A 21,396-nucleotide genomic window follows, 5' to 3' on the forward strand; every position below is an offset into this window, starting at 1 on the left:
GGAGAAAGGTTTAGGCCCAGTGGACCGAAGACTGGGGAGGGAAACGGAGAATACGAGAGATGGAATAATTAGAGGTGGTTGCAGCTGTCATGATGGGACTGCGGGAATAATTGCAAGTATTCACTCCACAATATTAATTTAGTCACATAATCAGCAAGCTAGTTTTAGATTGTAACGCGGTGCAGCAGTTTTGGATCTTTTGGAGCCTTGGAGTCATGGAAAGTCTTTAATGCTTTTGGGTAGCCCACAGGTACTCACATCCTCAAAATAAAATATAGAATTAGAATGTGGACGTACATAAAAAGCACGTATATCTATAAAAAAGAAAAAGGGAGGAAAATATGTTAGCTATATCTGTCAAGTTGATAGCCCCTGCTTTTTAAATAATAGCATGCCATGCCATTCTTTATGGCAATATAAAATAGTCAAATTAAATATTTTATATCTAAAATATTTCTCTGTACATCCTGTCCGGATAGATATCCTGTAACCTCCACATCTAAGCCGCTAACTCGATCACAAATTGCTGTTATTTTTCTTGTGCCACCAAACTAGTGATAGAGACTTTCTCCTTCAAAGGGAGAAGGGCGGAAAAAAACAGAAAATGTAAACAATTAATACTAGAAACGTTGGATCCAACCTGCCTATATTAGAGAACAGAGCGGGAGTTGCGTAATTTTGTAGCAAGCGGTAGAAAACCCCCTAATGGCATTTCAAACAATGAGGTCATTATTCATTATAAATATCCTGGAAGGATCCAATGTGAACCCCTCACCATCTCTTTTGTCTCTCAATACTCAGAATTTAGAAGTCTAAAGAATCAAAAGAGTGCGACAGGCAAAGGAAATTAAGTATTTGATAAGGATGTGCCTTCATTATTACCCCAAAAACAAAAAATGTACATAGATTTCGTACAATGTGCCCTCATCACCCTGGTGGCTTCTAGACCAATAAAGAGGCCTGACAATGTGAAAGATAAGAATTTTTTGGCCCAAATCAAACAAGATATTATAGGTGCGAGCTCATTACCTACCTGATCTCAACCATCCAATCCATGGACCAAACACTCTAGATATTAAATTGCTGCTGTAATTTAAACAGAAGGAATCTGTTGGAACGTACCTATCTGTGCCTCTCCTCTCCATTGCTTGCACAGATTATATGGTGTGGAGTCCTCTACCAGAGTAATTGTAACTCTGGAAGCAATTTCTTCTAATCTCTCCGTTCCCAAGAAAGTCAAGAAGGCTCGCCAGCTTCTGACCTTCTTAATGGTGAAAGGCGACCCACCATTAAAGATCCGGACTAGCAAATAGTCCAAATAGAATTAGTATTTTATGCACAAAATGGTGGGACCGAGACATATACGATCTTATATTTAGTGCCTATTTTAAGTGGATTTCTTTCCGGGTCCTTATCGAGGAATATGTGAAGACCTCTTCCACTCTGGGTTGGTGATTGCTTGATTAAAGGGCTGACACTGAACAAAAAAAAAAATGTCTTCAGGCACAGCCATAGCTCAGCATAAGTTCCATTGCTATAATAATTTTCTGTAAACAGGAATTAAAAGTTGGTCAGTCTTTAGCTTTAATATCCAGATCAAAATTCAATGATATAAAGCTCCGAATGACAAGAGGCTTGGTATCTAATAGGGCTCCGCAAAGAAGCTGTGATTGATCAAGCTTCTGCGACTGAATCAATCTGATGTTAACAATGGAGACGATCGTAGACATAAAACCGTGCAGGACGACAAATGGGCAAATTAAAGAATAATCAAGTTGGAAGAGATTTTGAATGCTTGACCTGTAATTCTGATACTACTAAATTACAAAAACTTGAGCTACTAGAGGATTGGTCAATAATGTATTTGGGCTTTAACCTCACATGTCAATACTGTATATCAGGCTTTAACATTACATAGCAATATTCTAATCATGTAGCTTTAGATTTCTTACAATTGAAATTAACAAGCATGGAAACAGAAAGGTCCCGGTTATTCACCATATTTTCCTTCCAACATGAATGCAGGGGTTCACAAGAATTTGGAGATTTTCTGGGCTAGGCAACAAAATGGTTCATCTTTAGGCAGTAATAAGATATTGAAAGAAATGTTTTGCATCCAATTATAGAGTAGTTAAACTACATGGCAAATAATATCCCATCACTTGGTAGTTTCAACCAAAATGAAGGCAGTTACTGAAAAAATAGTAGTCCTATTGATGAGGCGCACATAAACAATTATTTGATTAGTGTACAAGCATAATATTAATTTCGCTTCTCGCCAACATCCAGCCAACAGTTCCAAGATTTTCTACAAAGCAGGAATCAAAATTCTACAAAGCAGATTTAAAAATGCACCTCCTCATAAATTGGATATAATAATACATCTGACTGTGCTAGCATTCTTCCATTATTATGGTTTCTTTAAATCAAGCTCTCAAAGAGGTCCATACAAGAGAATTCCAAAACTTAATGAGAATGAACCATGTATAGGAAAAAATTTATCATACAGGCACCTTAAATACACAAAAAATATTATTATCAACTAAATATGGGCCCATAACATTTTGAGATCCTATTTCTTCTGAGATAATTGTTGTCTTATCACCTGAATAAATACATACATTTGCATGTATGTATGTATATGTGTATATCACTGCAATTCACCAACTGGTGCCTCGCTGAGCCATAGAAAATGAATGAAGTCGTACAACTTCCCACTCACGCTTACCTGGACAGTGGTACGGTAAATGTGAGAGTTATATTCAATACAATGTGCCAATCTAGATGCTGTGAAGGAAAAAAAAAAAGCTTTACATTCAGTTGAATATAAAGTTTAGTCAACCAACCGAATGTTAATACTTAAAATTCAGTATGAATAAAGTTGTGTAATGTTACATTTAATTGAATGCAAAACATTGCAAATTCAACAGCTAACCTTGTATGGCGTTGGGTTTAACCTCCTCATGTGATCAGGCCGCATTTGTTCAAGCTGTTGCATACAACGAGCTCTGATCTTCTCAAGTGAAGGTAGTTCTTCTCTTCGTTTACCTACAATAACAGACGTACAGTTTCTGTGTCAATTCAACTTATAGGTAAAATCCAAAAGACAGCATTCATAAAATTTCATATCTATGATTACCAAATTAAGAATTTAGTTTCAGAAGAATTGAAACTCTACAAGTGACAACGGTAGCTGCAATGTATCTTTATATTTGCTAAATAAAAGTAAACTGATGCTATTCTAAGTGTGAGTATTACATCTTTATATTTGCTAAATAAAAGTAAACTGAAGCTATTCTAAGAGTGAGTATTACATCAAAGAAATTCTTGGTTTCTTGGTTTTAGTTTCAATTGTGCAGTACACCCAGTGTTATAAGGAAAAGAGGAGGAAGGGAGGGTCGTTCCATTGGAAGCATTCATAAACAAAGGAATGTCTTTATATAATCAGGCTTTATTCTCTTACCATTCAGTTACCCCAAGCAAAATGTTTCTATAACCATACTACTTCCCTTAATGGACCAATGGACAACAATTGTTGTATGCAAAAGAACATTTGGTAGCTTTCTAGACTGATTGATGGATTTGTTCCCATAATAATCAGTATATACTGGAGTTTCCAACCTACAAACTAGACAGTTAACTGAATCTGTATATTATTCCTCAGTAGTGGGACCTGAGAGTAAGTCATATTGAATGAGTATAAGCTTCAATCCATCCTATATTAACAGTGACAATCTCTTACCATTGATCTTCACACTATGCATTTAGAATGAAAAAATAATAAACAACCCGCAAGCTAAAGAAAGCAGGTCATGCTCAGAAACAAGCTAGTCCAGAACAAACTAGAACTTCAGGATTCATACTTGAATTTCCCAGCCAGTAACACTTCAGAAGCTCTTCTACATGTTGTGGCACAACATACGCTCTCTTAGATTCACTGAATGGATGGCGACACAGAATACGCTCTCCTACCTACAAATGTGGAAAGAAGAAAAAAAGGTGAGTAGTTGATTTACATCCTTCAGTTTTACTCAACACAGTGTACTCAAACTTGCTGTATAACTCAATGGAAAAACTAATCCTAAAATATAACAGCATTGAAACATCAGGGATCCAATAACTAAAGAGTGCTAAATCATCATATAAAAACTTGAATAGGTTCTATCCAATTATTCAATAATAGATTGTTCTTCCTACTTAATTAACTTCATCTGAATGATGATAAGACAGACATTCCCAATTGGCAAATAATCAGCCCCAAGGCTCAACTTCAAACAAAAGATAATCACATACCGTAGGAGGTGGTTCATTTTCTCCAGTCATAATATCTACCAATGCATAACCTTCCCTTCCATACAATCTGAAAATTCGTTTTTTACATGGTATGGAGACCTAGAGAATAAGAAAAACAATAATAACTCCGTCAAAGCAAGTAATAATAGGAAGTTTTCCTTTTTATGTAAAGTAATCATAGCAAGTTTTCCTTTTGATGTACGATCTTACCTTTGTAACATCCTCAGATAGTTTAATGCGAGGCTGATTATTTATCTCAACTAGTTTGAACACACAACCAAGAGCTGGTTGAGCATAGCATGTCACCAGATTAGTTCCAATACCAAAGGCATCTACCTCATGTCCCTGCATAAAAAAATCAAAACATCATATAGCAGCATTATGGATTGAAAGTATAGTGCTTGCAGAATTTGCGAATTTAGGACCTTCGAAACCAGTAACATTATGGATAGCACATTACAACATGGATAGGAAACATAACATGAAAGAACTAAATATCCTATTCAGGTCATAGTCTAATGAAGTTGATAATCTTGGCAATTGCCACCTGCTTTATAGGTGCAGATAAACAGCTCAACAGATCATCACAATGAAATCTTGCTTTTGAAATATCACTTTTATGAACCTAGATATGCAAGAAAACAAAAGTAATACAGGTGGTAGGTTTCAACTTTACCATTGAGGTAATGAAATGGGATTTTTTTCAGTCACAAGCATGCTTCCAAGAGCAACATATAATGATCAGGGTAACTAAATCTGTCGAACATGGATAAATTTTCCACTGCTTACTTTCTTATGTGGTTAGATCATTGGAAAGATCATCTAGTTCACTATCCAATCATCTGCTTCTTGTAAACTGACAAATATCAAGTTGATTGATGACAACAACATTACCAGTAGTTCGTGAACTACTACAGTTCCAACCAGCCTTAGGCCCTTAACTCAGTTCGTATCCTTTCCACTTGGGAGAGATCCAGGGTTGGAGCCCTCGTATGGCTGAAATCTCAATACCACTATTTCTTGATAGATATGCAATCTGGTGTGAAATGATTGTCGTATACTTATCATTGTAGTTCTAGTCTTACATATTAGGCTATGATTTGAAAACTCCTATTTTAGCAATTAATCTTAAAAAATCCAACTTCCCCGCAAGTAATTTTGGAGATGAGATCTTCAATGCATAACATCAAAAGTGGATCGGTGGAAATCCCAATACAAAAAATCAGCTTGTCACAAATTGATATCCATAAGCGACCTAAGTAGTAGTTATCCTCTAGCTATGAACTTTGAAAGGGCAGCCTCATAGAAAGTTCAAGAAGACATAAAATGGGGGCATAAATGACATTCTTATGAACAATGCTAAATGTTGGAATTCGAGTAAATACAAGAGATTTTAATTTGATCTGACTGGACTGTTTATGACACCTGATAAGGCTAGAAGGTCCATTAAATATCAGTAGCATTAGAAGATGGTGATCTAGGCCATACACTTGCCTCATACAACGGAAACGAAAGAGGTTCTTGAACAAATGAACAAAAAACTTATCACATTAAACAGTAAGCTATGATAAAGCCATCTTGCTAAGTCATTGACCTACTGGAACCTCACTCTTGCAACTTTTGTCAAGAATTTCTCCCTCTAAAGAACTTCTAATGCATTTGTCATTTTTTTCCAACAGAGCATGCAATTCAAAACTGAAAATATCGCCAACAGCGTAACTTCATTTGAACTGTTTACCTGCTTGTTCAAGGCATCAAGTGTTTCCTCATTAAGGTCATTGCTAGCTGTAACTGTCATTTTTCCAAAACCGGCTACATTAAATTCCTTTTCTATTGCATGAAAAATATTTCGAGCTTCAAATGACAAATATGCTAGATCACCAGAGTCCAACCTAATTCCACGTGCTTTATACCTGCATCAGAAATATTTACTTTGCCACTTAATAAAATTAAATTGGATCATGCAAGTTATAAATAAAAGTTAAACCATAAAACTTTGATTTAGTTAATAATTCAGAATCTCCCCTAAAGAAAATTGACACTAGATCATCAAGAACATAAATCTATAGTTTGGCACTATGCATGAGAGAAACTGATCAAAAAGATATGCATCATGTTAGCTAGGCTAACTGACCTCCAGAGCTTGTAGTTATCTGTAGGAATCGAGTGTATTTGCACACAATACATATAAATTCTATTATTAATGCACCAAATGAATATATTGAAAACTTAGATAGAAGCGCATGTGTGTATTCAGACATGCCACAAGTTAATTCATCATTTGAGAGGCATGCCAGACATTTTGATGTCATAGCATGGACAATTTACTATGCATTAAGACTGTGTGTTTGCATGTGTGTGAGTTTGCCTCACTCTAATCATACTGTCTCTCTTATGCTACTTCAAGTTACTGGAGAAATATTTATCTTAAGTCAACATTGATCTGTGTATGAGGACTTATCTTTTGACAATTTGATGTTATTTAAAAATTTTCCAAGGACATAATTCAGCCTAAGTTTGGTTCTATTTGCTTCTCTTTTTGCATCTTTATCTCAACCCTTCCACCAAAATTATATTGGAAAAGTCCAGAAAAAATTCAAGACCCGTACCTTTCATAAATATTACAGAGTGAACTATAAGATAGAAGCAAACATATTTATGTTCATGCCAAAAGCCAACAAAATTATGGCTGAACTAGATGCAACTCTAAACTATAACTCTTTCAGATGTTGTACATGTGAAACGAAAATTTAACAAAGGTAACTCCAAAATAATTCAAAGGTACAGAACTTACCCCAAATCATTAAGTGCTAGAGCTACTGCACAAAAGTTGGGAATTCCACTCTTCATAACCTAATGAATAGAATGTTTAACACAAGCTGATAAGCCAACAGGATATGACAATAATGATAATTCAATTATAGTATAACAAAACTCATGCTGTCCAAAGTTCAGTATATATATTAACGTGTTATAATTAAAATATATAAAATGAAACATGTTGTGAGATATTAAGTTGACAAATATACATAGAAAAATAGGTAAACATAAAGAATAACTGAGTGTACCATCAGTTTTATGACATACTAGAGAATCAATATATGAACAAGCACATGATCATAACATGTAACCTTGACATATAAGCATAAAAAATGGAAGTGCATGGAATGATCAGAAGTAATTCTATGTAACCATAAGGACATGACTACAATATCTTGGAATAATAAGAAAGCAGGAAAACAAATTTGAGTAAAGAATAAAACATTAAAAAAATGTTAACTGCTGGTTGCTATTGTTGTAGATGTCTACAACCTCTTGGCTCTATTCTCCATATTTTTCTATAGTTTATGTGTCATGTAACTGTAAATCCAATGGTCATATGTCGTACAGCTAGGATAAGGCTGTGGTAGCAATTTGATCAATACTCTTTCCAAATATTATATGCTTGGGTGGTTGCCTAGTAAGAAGACAAGCTGCATGCACCTTGTTTGTTTTGGAAACCATCATATAATCTCAAACATTTACCATCATGGCAGACTTCAAAAGATAGTTGCATGTGTGCATTATATACTAGCCAGGGCAAAGATGCTTGAAAAGACAATAACTGCAATACAAAACCCTTTTTTAATATGTCTCACAATTGCAGATAAAAGTGACTGTGAATGAAATCTAAAAACATAGAATTAATTGAGCATAATTTGATCGAACAATAGGAACACCCAAAAAAATAGTAAAACAACAAGTGCAATAGGAGAAACATATAATCAAGGTGAAATAAAGAAACTGCAAGATCATTCCACAATCCACATACATCGTAAGTGTCTACAAGGGCTAGGAAGTCATTCGGAAATGCCAATGCATATGACGTGAATGCTGCCAGCTCACTCTGATTTGTCTCACCAAAAACACCACGCAACAAACCTGTCCGCTAAAGGCCGAAAAGGGAAAGTGTAAATTCGACCATATTCATTCTTTACTTAATTCATAAATGAAAACAGAGGAACATAAAATGTTAATTTGAACCAAAAATAAATTGATACACCAGTGAGGGACAACTCTTAGAACATACAGTCAAAATACTATGAACGCACAAACATAATAGTCAAGCACGATACATGAAAATTCAGCATATGTACATCCATTAGATAACTATTAGAAACAAACAATCTTAACAGTCCATAATCTGATGCCCAAAGATCTAGAGATTATATGAGACAGAGAAGGGGGGGGGGAGGGGGAGAGAGAGAAACACAACCAACTTAAGAACTAAGGCTACATTATGTAGGAAGTAAACAAAGACCGCACTTCATGGAAAGGGGATTTTGGTGCATCTTGCTTGTCTGTGCACGTCTAAAGAAGAAGGGGAAGGGGGGACCATGGGTACAGCCTATCCATGATATGCTTTTTTTTCTTTTTCTTTTTCTTTGACGTGGGAGGGTCCAGGGTCCAAATCTAAGTGACTGGATGACACATAAGAAGGATATACATGGCACATTTCTAAAATTTGTTCATAAAATGTGATTCTTTAGAACATTAAACTTCTAACGCTTTGCTCCTAGTACTCTTTAGTGGTGTCATGGCCTATCGAACAAAAGGACTCCATTAAGAAACATTGATGGTGATGGACAAGGATTGCAAAGGAGTACGTGTTGGCTAATTCCCTATAACAGTACCTAATAGAACTGATTAGTAAGATATTCTACATTTTTTTTAGATGCAATAATTTTATTTAGAATCTGCAAACCAGCCATTTCATGATTCCTGCCATTTAATGAACCCTTGTTCAATTCCCCCATATACAGTTCTCAATTATCCTTGTTCTACATACTTCTTATTTTATCTGCTATCATTTTAGACCAGCAAAAAGAAAATTGGCTGATATCATTCCCATTACTTAATCCTAAATCTTTACCCCCAGCCTTTTATGTAATTTTCTTTTCTTCCAATTTCTACCCATTACTGTTTCTATCTGATATCACAAAACCATGGAATTGGATTTTAGATAGATCTTTCTTCAGTATTCTTAAGCCAAGCCTGCAAATTCAGTCCAATATTATAAACTCTGATCAAAAGTTACAGATTAGCCAAATTTTCTTTTAGAAAGAAAAAAAATCCACAAACTTCTGAATTCCGACATCTCGATGTTCCCACAGGTATCACAAAAAACAAGATGCAGAAAATATAAATGATGCTGAACATCAAAGAAGAAATTTATCAGACAAGTTGGAACTTGGAACCATATAAGGCCCTATTCGGCAGCAAAATGTAGATAGACAATGAGAAAAGGGAATGACAATGAAAGAAAGGAAGGAAAATAGCAGGAAAAGACAATGTAGAGTCACCACTAGAATTTGCAGGAAAATAGCAGCTATTGTCGTACATAAACAGTTCATCACATTTCAGATGATTAAACGAAAATTAAAAATGTAAACTAAGAGGAGATTATACAAAACATTCAGAGAAAGAACCTAATTTGGTCTATTAACCTGCACAAGCATGGAAAGCAGACTATCCAATTATTTTCTTAAAATGCAAAAAAGCTGAACCTAAGGATAAAGTTTGAAATAGTGTATGGATGATAGAATCAAAAAGTAATACGAAAAAGAAGTCCAATCATAAAGACAGATATATTTGCACTGCCATATAACAAATAACCACCTGAAGTTTGCTAAGCCAGCTCTGCACCAGCCTAACAAAATCCTTACAAGTACTAGAGCCATCATGACTCAGAAGTGCTCTGTCCAAGATCTCATCAGGGCTCTGCAAAACCACTAAATAAGTTAGCTTACCAATAAATAAGTTAGCTTAGTCCGTGCTTTGATTTGTAATAATGAAAATGTAGAACAAGCAACTAGTGATAAAAAATGTAGAAATAAACAACTAGTTATGGTAATAACTTAACAATGGAAATCCTCCACTGTAAAAAGCCTTCACAACCTTTCTGCATGTAAAATATTATAACAATTCCATACATCACACTCATGTATCTACTTGTGCATGTTTGATGGCACAACCAAGAGCAGTGTGCGAGCGCGCGCGTAAGGTTCACAAAACAAAATTAAAGAAGATACGAAAGAATGCCAACTAATTTTGCTTCAGAATAATGGAGGCTTAATTCTTCTCTTGCCATACATAATCCTTGAACTATGCACAATAACTTGGAAATTCGTTAATCATTGTCTTAAAAATCGGCTGCCACAACCATTTCAGCCCATAACTACTATGCTATCATAGTGGCGCTACATCACACTTGGATATGAAGTGCTCAATACATCTAGGGAAAACCTGCTTCGGTGACCACTATGCCATGGGTATAAAATGAGTGATTTATTCCATAGTGGGCTTGATCAGTTTCCAACTCAATGACTCAGACAACTCTAGTTCTGATGCTCAAGGAGTAAACCTCCTAGAACTAGCAGATGATCATTGATTATTGAGATAGTAAATCATCAAATTACCATTTGATATTTTTTCTCTATATTTTGGTGGAGTCTATTATCTTTGAAGATAATGTTTTGTTTAGTGAATAATGTTATATAATTGTGGACATATTTATTTTAAATTTGATATTATGTTACTATGGATATTTTTATCTTACGAGTGATGCTATTGGAGGATGGTGGTATTAGATTGTGGACTTTTACATTATGTGGATGTTAGCGTGATATTAGGATGTTTGGTGGATGATGATAGAATAGGAGAAAAAAAATATGTTTTCATTTGTGGACGTTTACTGATGCTCAAGGACTTTTACAACTTTGCTTTTGAATTTTTTGATTATGTTTTCAAGAAGTTGACGCATGAAATTGATGTGGAATATTAATTTTTGATGGTAAGAAAAAAATATTGGTATATTCTAGCAACATGCTTTGAGTTCCACTTTAGACCTGCTATTTGCTAGAAAATCTACTCTCTGCTACATGCCGTCTATCAGCTCGTTAATACATTGTTGTTAATAATGGTCAGTATATGCAAGAAATAACCTATATGAATTAGTATGACCCTGTAATGGTTAAAAACAAATGATGTTACACATGTATTGGAAAAGGAATGGAGACAACACTCCAGATTTGCCTATAACATTCATAGGCATAATATACTAGTAGGTGAAACTACTGACCATGAATGAGCTAACAAAGGCATGTGAATGGGTTCCGCGGAGTGGTATGCCAAACAATTTTCCAGCTGCAACATTGCTGTAAGCAAAGGATGTAAGGAAAGATATTAACAACACAGTGAAACCAAAAACAAAATTAGTAATTCTTTCATGAAAAAGGTGGAGGAACTGTGTCTTGATGATTGTTATGTAAGAAAAATTCAAGCAATCATAGTAATACCAATATATTTCCTACTAATCTTATATGCAAATAATAGGGATGTCCATCTAGTTCTAAGCTTGAGGGTGAGCCTTGGTGCAATGACAAGGTTACTCCACTGTGACTTGGAGGTCACAGGTTCGGAATACGGAAATAGCCTCTCTGCATGTGGAGGTACGGCTGTGTACATGTAACCATCCACAAACCCTGTAATGGTAGGATCCTCATGCACTAGGCCACCTATTTTATCTAGTTCTAGGATTAGTAACTTTGAAGAGATGATATCATTAATTAGAACTAAAACAAATTACAAGAATAGGACCTGATGCTTGGATTAATTCCACATAGTCACTCCTAATCTTTCAGATAATGATGATGATGATGAGCCAAACAATAGAAGCATATAAGTTTTAAATAAGGTTTTACACAGCTCATGTCTGCTAGTTAACTGTTCCATACTTCCATCAGTAAAGTTAACATTCTAAATTCTAAAGCACAATCTCCACCAAAAAGGAGTGGCTTCAAACTCGTGCCACTTTGAGGACTTTATAGCTACATTATAGATATACAGATAATGGAGTAAACATGACTATAACAAAATATGATGAAAATAATAATCAAGTTTAATATGCGTAACTCTTGTAAATTCTGCCACAAGTTGCACAGCAGATCATATTTAGCAGTATCCAGAGAAAATCAATGCATCATAAGTTTTCAAACAGATAAAATCATCCAATCAGCAGAAAAGTCAGAAAGCAGAACCACTAAAGATATGGTACATTGTTTCAACATAGTAGACCTTGTTGCATCAAATCCACCAATATAGCAGTACTTTGAGGCACTCATTCCACCATCAGGCCCCTAAACATCAGAAGAAGTATAGGTTTTTCAGATCAAGAAACACATAAAAAGCACTTAGCATGCTATGAGAAAAAATATGGAGGGGTGTCCTGGGAGGGGAAGAGGGACCTGTGCACGTCGAAGTCCAAATTCAAGGAGAGTTTTTGACTTTCCTGCAACAAGTCGGTGTCTTGCAGCATTTGTAGTAACTAATGACGCATAATTCACAAGATTTACAAATGGAGTTTCAAGCAGTTGAACAATCTAGCAAACACATAACAAAATAATATATGTGAAATGGAAAGCTTAACAAGAATCATCAATAGTACAAAAGAATAAAACAAAGATTAGAATTAAATAAGTAAAGGCAGAAGATTTCAAATCTAGCAACTGTTTAATTACTCACAGAAACGGGTCCTTCAACTCTCATTAAGGGCACCTTTGGGAAAACAACAGAACCCTCAGGAACAGCATACACCTCAACATTGGAGCAGTCAACTTCCCTGAGATAATCAAAGAACCCATCCTAGAGAGAGAGGGAAAGGAAACATTTAAAATCCTATAAGGCTAGGCAGGACTAGCAAGATGAGGCACTATGCATTTCTTAACAAAGAACATAAAAAGTTAAAGTTAACCATTTGTGCAAAAATCTTGTATTCTATATGAACACAAGCTAGAAAAAGAGGATAACAAGTATAAATTTTCCCTAAATAGAATCTGTAAGATATTGGAATGTTTTGATTGTAACAAGGCTAGGTGTATGGCATGTCTATTCTACTCTATATAATATTAAAGCATGTCACATAAAGGTTTTTCAATGAGACGAAACACATCAAAGATCTTCTTCACTATACCCAGGCAAGTAGAGTGTATGTAGAGTTCATGTAAGCTCACACCCATTGTTTTCTACCGATGAGTATGATCCGATGCTAGTCAAGATTTGTGATAATATTGAATGTTCAATCACAGTTGACATAGCCTCATGTAATTCATGAAGTAATAAAATGAGCTTAAATCTAAAATGTCTTATACAAGAATGTGGCAGAAATAGGTTTGTGCATTTATATCTTCATGAAGTGACGGAAGAAGAAATTAGGAAGCAGGACTTCCATACCTTTTGGTACAATTTTTTGCTTATTCAAAGAAAGAGTGGGAACAAGCCGATGTGATGGGGGAATCCATATGCATGCAGAATATTTTTTTGGAATTTTCTTACATCTTGGGTTGTTTATATTGTTCATTTAAGACACAAACACACATAGAGAGACAGAGAGAGACTCGAGGAGGTGGAGGATTGATAAATGGCTACCCCCATTTTGAGTGCAACATTCTTTGCTCTCTGATCCCCATTCATTATCTCTTGAACCAATTTCTCTCCTTTCTTACATAATTGGTCTCTGCTCCTATCCTTTCCCATGGTTTCCTTTCATCTTTTCTGCCATCATGTTCTACTCCTTCCTCTGATTTTATATAATCCTGTTCAAGTCACTGGTTTTCCTGTTCAGGTTCAAGCGAGCAGCTACATCAAATAGTTGCCCATAATTAATCCATCATTTAGAATCACTTATTATAATGCCCTGAAACCTTTTGGCAATATTACTTCTTTTCCAGCAAGGACGCATGTTGTAGAATAGTCAATTTGGCATTTAAATATTGCCACATAATCTCAATTAAATCATGAAGTACCTACCAAAACTGTTAACCGAAAGCAAAATCCATATTGCCACTGACTTACAGATGTGGATAGATTATAGAGTTATCAGCCTCCATTTAAAAGATGATAAAATAAATTCATTGGCTAGTCACAGATGTTAGCTATAACCCCGTCCAACATTTATTCCATAGATTTTGCCACAGTACTCCCAAATCTCAATGCAACTTTATTTTTCTATTAACTCTTACATTATTGTTCATTCAATTTCTAACAAGCTGAGATGACTCCTCTTTTAGCCAGTAATCACTGGTTTTAAACCCAAGTACAAAGGGCAAGTACCGCAACTAAGTTGATTTTGTTGGGCTATAGTATATAAAACATGGTCGGCAGAACCGTCCCGACCCACCCAGTTGCAGACCGGGACAATTCCGGCAATGAAACCAAGACCCGTCGCCGGAGAGAGAAAAAAAAAAGAAAAAAAGAAAAAGAGAGAGAGTGGGGGAGAGAGAGAGAGAGGAATGAGGAGAGAGGCCAGTCGGGGCCGGCCGGCGAAGACCGAGGAGCCTCCATGCAGAGGAGGTGGGGCTCCATCTTCGGTCCCCTGTTTTGTTCAAAACAAGAGCCCGATGGGGGGCCCTTTTATTTTTGAAAATTGTAAGTGAAAGTCGGCAAACCCATTGAAAAAAATAAGTGAAGTCAGCAATGGATTTGTCAACTTTCATTTAAAATTCTCAAAAATAAAAAGAGCCCCCTCTGGCCCCTGTTTCGAACGAACCAAGGAATCGAAGGTGGAGCCCCACCTCTACGGCTCCCTGGTCTCTGTCCGGCCCCGACCGGTCTCTCTCCTCATTCCTCTCCCTCTCCCTCCCTCTCCCACTCTCTCTCTCTCTTTTCCTCTCTCCCGTTCTCCCACTCTCCCGCCTCTACTATATCAATACAAGGCCAGCACGGCACGACGTGGGATCGTACTGACCCATTTTGCCAGGCAACCGGTACTGACACAGCAGATGTTGACATAAAAGAAAAAGAGAGGTAGCTCTCCATGTTTCAATCTCCGCATGGCGACAACTGCCACCTCCTCTCCTGACCCCCATCTCTTCACTCCCTCTCTACTGCTACCTTGTGGCTTCGTTGTCATAGGTTCCCTGCAAGCCACAAACGGCACAACTTCATGGCCATCGAGAACCTCAGCAAGGCAGACTATGGAGGTTGAAATCATTGCCAAAATAGTGGCATGTACTGGCATTCCATTTACATGTTATGTCTATTTGCAGCTTTATTCAACCATGTCAGTAGGCATGTTGAAGAGGAGGTGAGGAAACAAAGTAGCGATGGAGAACAAGGAAGAGGTGTTGAGCTGGGCTAATGAAGGGTAACAAGGTGGAGGGGGAGGAGGGGAGGTGGCAGATTGGAACCAAGGCAGGAGAATGAGATGGAGGTAGAGGAGACAAGGCGGCTGGTGGTGGGCGAAGATGGGATAAAAGGCAGTCTTTGTCAAATATAGAAGTAATGTGCCAAAAACCCTGTTTCTCTATTGGTTAATCATAAATGAAGAATAATGAAGGAGTTCTTCGCAAAATGTCTTTATTGCTGCCCCCTGATTTGAATAGTTCACAATCAAAAGAAACTAGCAAATTTGACCAAACAAAAATTCTAAACCATTTTCCAAGATTGGTTGCACCAAGAAAAATGATCAATGCATGACAAATGAATAAAAATAATATAATACTTTGCACATGGCAATAATATAGACAATAAAAACACATATCAAATCAGAACATCAGCAGCATGAATAGCATATCATACCTCACACATAGGCATGATTGAGCGCAGGAAAGAGATTTCCTCTTCCTCAAGTTTGAAATTGGCAACAAACCGAATGCATTCTTCCAAACCAGCAAATACAGCATATTCACCGCCAAAGGGGTTCTTTCGGAAGTACAGATCAAACCTGTAACATCTTAAAGTTAAGGACATTAGGGTATACACTATATAATATCTTAAGAAACTGCTGAATCAATTTCATATCCTACTTATGTCACAGTAGCCATAACTTACATATCCATCATACACATGAAAATTCTTAGAAGCTAAAAAGAACACAACCTTAAGTGTTGACTTCTATTGAGTTAAAAAAAGAATTGACATTCAATAACCAGAAAAGAAAAAATTGTTTCATAATTAACAATGATTGAGAGAAAGAGAGGGGGGAGAAGAGAGAGAGTTCAGATGGCGTATTCGACAATTCATCACCGTGCATTTTGACTTGATGCTCTTTTTTGATTGAAAGATTTGGACAGGAGGAATAGATAATAAAAGACAGTCAGAATCCCTTGTTTGGTTAGGAGAGAAAGAAAAAGAAAGTCAGAATTTCACATTTGGATAATACAAACAAGGTTTCTCTCCTAACTTACTTTATTGATCTCTGAAAGTAAGGAGATTTGGAAAGAAGAGGAATTCCCTTACTCTTCTCTGTTTTTCTCACATGTAGGAAATCGTCTTCAGTTCCTTTCTATTATCTGCACTCGTTTCCTTTCTTTTATTTTCCTGCCTCACCTACTTATCCAAACAGAGTGACAAAGTGAAACTCTGATACTAATTCCCTTTGCTGTGCTGCTTTCATAACGAAGTATTCAGCTTCATCTTAAGAAGTCCATTCTCATAAGTCAACCCCGTATGTCTATGCAATAAATCAAATAAAAAATTAGAACAATAGAGATGTTCCCACTACAAGACTATCAAGTCTCATCCTACCTTGATTTAACCCATAGCCGTTCTCATTTTTGCTATATCCAAGACAACGCAAAACAATCCATCTAACACGTAACATTACAATAACAATCAAATGCCTAAACTAGTTTTAAAATTTAACTACACCAATAAACATAGCCAAGAAGACTTTGTCCCATCTATTTGTTTGCTGTAATCTTATGCTTAAAGAAATAAACAATATCCAAGCTGAAAGAAACAAGCAAACATAAGTCACATAATAAATGTCTCAAAAATATAGTACAAGGTAATTACTTTATGCTATCCAGCTATACACATGGATAATAAAACTATCAAGAAATTCCAAAGCAAAAATGTGTTATTTTTGCATCTTTCTCACAAGAAAAGGAAGCCCCAATTATCTGCTTCTGCTACTAAAGACTCCAAACTGCTCCATCATACATCCACGAAAGAGAACCCAGATCAATCAATTTCTCCATCAAATTCCTACTTGACCATTCAATCTATGGTCGAATCATAGCAAGAAAGAGGAATAACAAATATTTCATCCCAAGAAACAAGGAAAGTACGAGCGGCCAGACATGTGCGTCCCAGTGAAGATGTTTCCTGACGTTCCGGTGGGCATACAACATGGTGACAGGGAGACCCCAAGAAGGGAAAACATCAATCAAGAACATTACAGTCTACATGTTTTCCCCTATAGATCAGAACTATAAGATTTTTTTTTTTGATGGAAAGAGAGGGAGAAATCCCACTTGAAAACTATAAGAAATTTTAATGTAATAAACATGTTATTTTTTTCCATCTTCCTGGCAAAAAACGAAGGGAGAAAAACTAATAAACCGAATTAGCAAACAAAGAACTCAAATCATTCAAATAGCCAACTCAAATAGAACGCCGTATCATCCCAGCCACATTCAAGAAACAGAGCTACTATCGATACGTATCTCAGAACACCGCATCCCTACTCTGTTATCCATTCCAGCACCAAATCATAACAAGAAACAGAAGAAAGCGGGCATAGAGAGACCGAGAGGAAGGGATCATACGCACACAGCCCGGTCTTGATGCTTCCCAGCCTTCCAGTAGGCGTAGGCCATGGTAAACTGGTAGAGGTCCGTGAGGAGCGGGGTCACCATCGGATTCGTCGCCCCGCCGATCTCCGCCAGCACCTCCTTCTCCGCCACCGATCCATTCACCATAACCGCCGCCGCTACCGCCTTCCCCGCCATGGATCCGCTTTCCTTTTTCCCTCTATCCGCTAGGGTTTCTATCGCCGGAGCCACCGCAAAGAACGGAAGGGAAGGCGGCAGGGCGGAAGGTTTTCCGAGATAGATGGGACGGCGAGGGGGGAAGCCCTTAAATAGGACGGCCGTTGCGGAGGTGACCAGAACAGGAAGCCGTTCATTTCCGTTCTCATCCCTCACATAGTCTCCGATCGAATCGCGAATATTTTGGAGAGAACGGACACGTGTCGTGCATCGGATTGGCTTGGATCTCTGGGGCCGGCGCTGCGTTAGTACTAGAAAAAAGAAGAAAAGATTAAAAAATAGCGCTTTGGCGAGGATGGGCTCGTCGTACTGGCGGCGCCGGCGGATTCCTTGCTTAATGGCTATTCAAAAAAACATGGGAGTAACACTGTTGACAGGTGGGACTCGAGTTGACTTGAATTGATGATCTTGAAAGATGATTAACGATCCATGATGCATAGGACCATTCATCAAATGAACAGTGGGGCCCATTGGCTTCTTTCTAGGATGGTGTAAATAGTTCTTTTATGTATTATGAATTTTGTCATGGGTACATAGGCGAAAATTTAGGCAGAGTTGGACTTTCGTTCCATTATAGTTTGTCTTGCATTGATCTTTCTAGCTGCATAATACTGATATGTGGCTCACAAACCTTGATGTGTGACGAAATATATTGTGTATTGCATAATTGAGTCCGTAAACATGAAGCTTCTAAGCACGGTGGCCCACAAATAGATTTGTGTCCAATGAAAACCAATCGGCTAAGGATCGGATATTGTTTATCCAGATTTTAAATCATATTATTCAATAAACATAAATATATATATGGATATTAAATAGATACTAAAATTAATATTTATATTTGTTCTAAATTGGTAAGATATAAATTAGAAATTAAGTATATCCTTATTTGTCCTGAATGAATAAATATAAATTGGATATCAGGTATATCCATATTTTTCTACCAAAATTTGAATATCAATCAAATATTATTTGGATACAAATCGATTTTTTAACAAAAATCAATGTTTAAAACTAATATTAATATTATAATCATAAAAGACCATAACATAATTCTCTATGAAGATTGCATGTGATATAAGATAATTAAAGATTTAGCCTTCGGAGGGTCGAGTGCTCGTCAGCAGAACAGGGTGTGCATGCTCGATTGAAGGGATGGTAGTACAAAGCCCTATCGATGATGGATAAAATGATCTTGGTTAGATCAGTTCTGAGCTCGATGTCGGTTTACTTTGTAACCAATACCATTCTTTCAAGATTTGTTTCTTGAAAGGTGATATTATCAGGATACTTAATTGATTGCATTTTTATCAATGTATTGATATGTATTGACATATACGTCATAATATAACACTATAGCTATTATAATAGCTCTCTTATATAATAATCATAATACTCCTTTTAAAATATTGAATGAATTACAGAAACTACCTACTATATTTACACTCAATAGTATGAAAAATCTACACTTACCCTACTGATGTTTATTTTTATCAAATACTTTAACTTATAACTTAATAGAACGTTAATCAAGCCATTAACTTTTAATGGAACCTAAATTTTACATCAGAAAAATTTTAAAAAATGACCAAGATAACCCTACATGATTTAACTGAGTGTAAATGTAGGTTTTACATATTATTGGATGCAAGTATAATAAACATAAACTTCAAAATATTTCTTCTCCTTTTGAGATTTATAATATTGAACTCTTACATTGTTATTATAGGCGCTTGCCGGCATCTGGCACATCGAATGGATATTGTTCATTAATCCATGAGAGGGGAACACTTGATGGATGATCATGGTCGCATCAATCAAGATAAATTGGAGTAGCTTTGATGATTATACTGTATTTTTATTCCTATAGTTAATTAAATCGAGTATTTTTACAGTTAAATATGATAAAAAAAACTGCTAGTCTTTGTGTGGAAACCAAATATGCAAACCCACCGTCTTAGGAGTTTGCCTTTCATCTTAGAAACAGCATACTCTATTTCTAGATGCAGGGGACTTTGAAGATGATATCTAGAAGCAAGGCGGGCGGGAGACCGGCCTCCCGTGACACCCCTCCCAGGTTGACCGGGAACAGAACACAGGTGGATCCCACCTCACCCGTGTGGGTCCACCCGTTCACCGTCATCGTATCCGAGGCCGCCGGCGGCGAGCCCGGACGCCGCCACGCTCCGGCGCCTCCGTGTTTCTTCCACTCCTTTTGGTTCGCAGAGTGTTGGTGTTCGGTTTGTACTCTTCCCGAGTGGCCGGGTGGAGCTTGCGATCTGCATGCTCTGCGGCACTATTTTGAAAAGGATGGGAGCGAGGAATCATGCGTGTGGGCGGGCTGGGATCGCATGCGTCCCTGGAAAAGAGGAAGAGGTAGAGAAGAAGAAGGAAAAAGGATTGATTGGTCGTCGATCATGACGCATGAGTCATGGTTGCGGTGGTCGCCATCACATCTGTTGTGGTTGAAATCTGGCATGAGGGCGACCACGCAGGAAGGGAGCCAGAGGGGACGCCGGCCGAGGAGGGAGAAAAAGGACTGCCTCCGGTGGTCCGGGGTGCCTCTGAGAAGATGCCGGCCGGGACGGAGAAAGGGTGCCACCTCCGACGGGAGTTCCGACGAAGGCCCTTCCATGACTAAGTTAGCCGGACCTCTTTTTTTTTTTAATGAAGGGAAGCTTTATGAGTGCCTTTTTTTGGCCTCTTATGGCTCAAAATATTTTGTAGTAGCTTGTAGAAGCTTGTCCAGCTTACCGAGAGCCTTTCCCCCCTTCCTCTTTTTTATAGGGTGAGAGTGACGGTTGTTATCTGAAATCTCAGACTGAGATGTGATCAGTGGACCAATAGCTAGAGACGGCACGAATCACAGAGACTGATCCCGCCGGTGGAGGATCTGGGAAACATCATTCCAGATTTGCTCCGAGGATCCGTGAGGCCTTCGATGGGAATTTAGGAGATATTTCTTCAGTCTTGTCCTGAGGATCCGCCAGATCTTTGACAAAGATTTGGAGATGGCGAGACCAAGATTGACATGGCTGAGGTTGGCTCGACCTCGAGTCGAGGTCGGACAGGCTTGGAGACTGTGGCATATGCTTGGCGAGGTCGGCTCCAACCACTTGTGGAGATCGACTCGACCTTTGGCGGGCTGAGGCTAGTTCTGACCTCTGGTGGAGGTTGGCTCGGCTTTTAGTGGGCTGAGGTCGGCTCAAGCCTCTTGGCGGGCTGAGGTCGGCTCTGGCCTCTTGGCAAGGCCGGGGTCTGCCTGGCACTTGGTGGGGTTGAGGTCAGCCTG

The 21,396-nt window shown here is 37.5% G+C and overlaps 1 protein-coding gene across 2 annotated transcripts; it reads right to left on the bottom strand.

Annotated features, from left to right (window-relative positions):
- Positions 1 to 2,342: 2,342 nt before the first annotated feature.
- Positions 2,343 to 20,759, bottom strand: LOC103701247 (nicotinate phosphoribosyltransferase 2-like). Of its 2 annotated transcripts, XM_088720506.2 has the most exons (16): positions 20,058 to 20,759; positions 17,887 to 18,355; positions 15,910 to 16,054; positions 12,856 to 12,975; positions 12,579 to 12,713; positions 12,409 to 12,470; positions 11,414 to 11,489; positions 9,952 to 10,053; positions 8,105 to 8,221; positions 7,088 to 7,146; positions 6,032 to 6,206; positions 4,504 to 4,638; positions 4,294 to 4,392; positions 3,864 to 3,972; positions 2,936 to 3,048; positions 2,343 to 2,728 (listed from the first exon to the last, which is right to left on the bottom strand). In XM_088720506.2, exons 2-16 carry the CDS (start codon positions 18,063 to 18,065, stop codon positions 2,651 to 2,653), a joined length of 1,704 nt encoding a protein of 567 aa, XP_088576632.1. In that variant the 5' UTR covers positions 18,066 to 18,355; positions 20,058 to 20,759; the 3' UTR covers positions 2,343 to 2,650. The 2 variants fall into 2 exon arrangements, with proteins under 2 accessions (XP_088576632.1, XP_026658093.1); XM_026802292.3 differs by lacking the exons at positions 8,105 to 8,221; positions 20,058 to 20,759 and having other exon boundaries at positions 17,887 to 18,524.
- Between the last annotated feature and the right edge of the window lie 637 nt (positions 20,760 to 21,396).

The sequence above is a fragment of the Phoenix dactylifera genome, chromosome 4, assembly GCF_051530095.1.
Source record: "Phoenix dactylifera cultivar Ajwa chromosome 4, Ajwa_hap1_PhDact_Kaust_v1.1, whole genome shotgun sequence".
Lineage (NCBI taxonomy): Eukaryota > Viridiplantae > Streptophyta > Magnoliopsida > Arecales > Arecaceae > Phoenix > Phoenix dactylifera.

What these genes read in the sequence shown, in the direction of transcription:
- LOC103701247 (XM_088720506.2), bottom strand. Translation starts at nt 18,065, where the DNA reads ATGGCGGGGAAGGCGGTAGCGGCGGCGGTTATGGTGAATGGATCGGTG. An exon ending in CAATCATGCCTATGTGTGAG is followed by an intron (nt 12,976 to 15,909) that starts GTATGATATGCT and finishes CTCTCTCTCTAG; the next exon opens with GATGGGTTCTTTGATTATCT. An exon ending in TTACTGGCTGGGAAATTCAA is followed by an intron (nt 3,049 to 3,863) that starts GTATGAATCCTG and finishes CTGTTATTGTAG; the next exon opens with GTAAACGAAGAGAAGAACTA.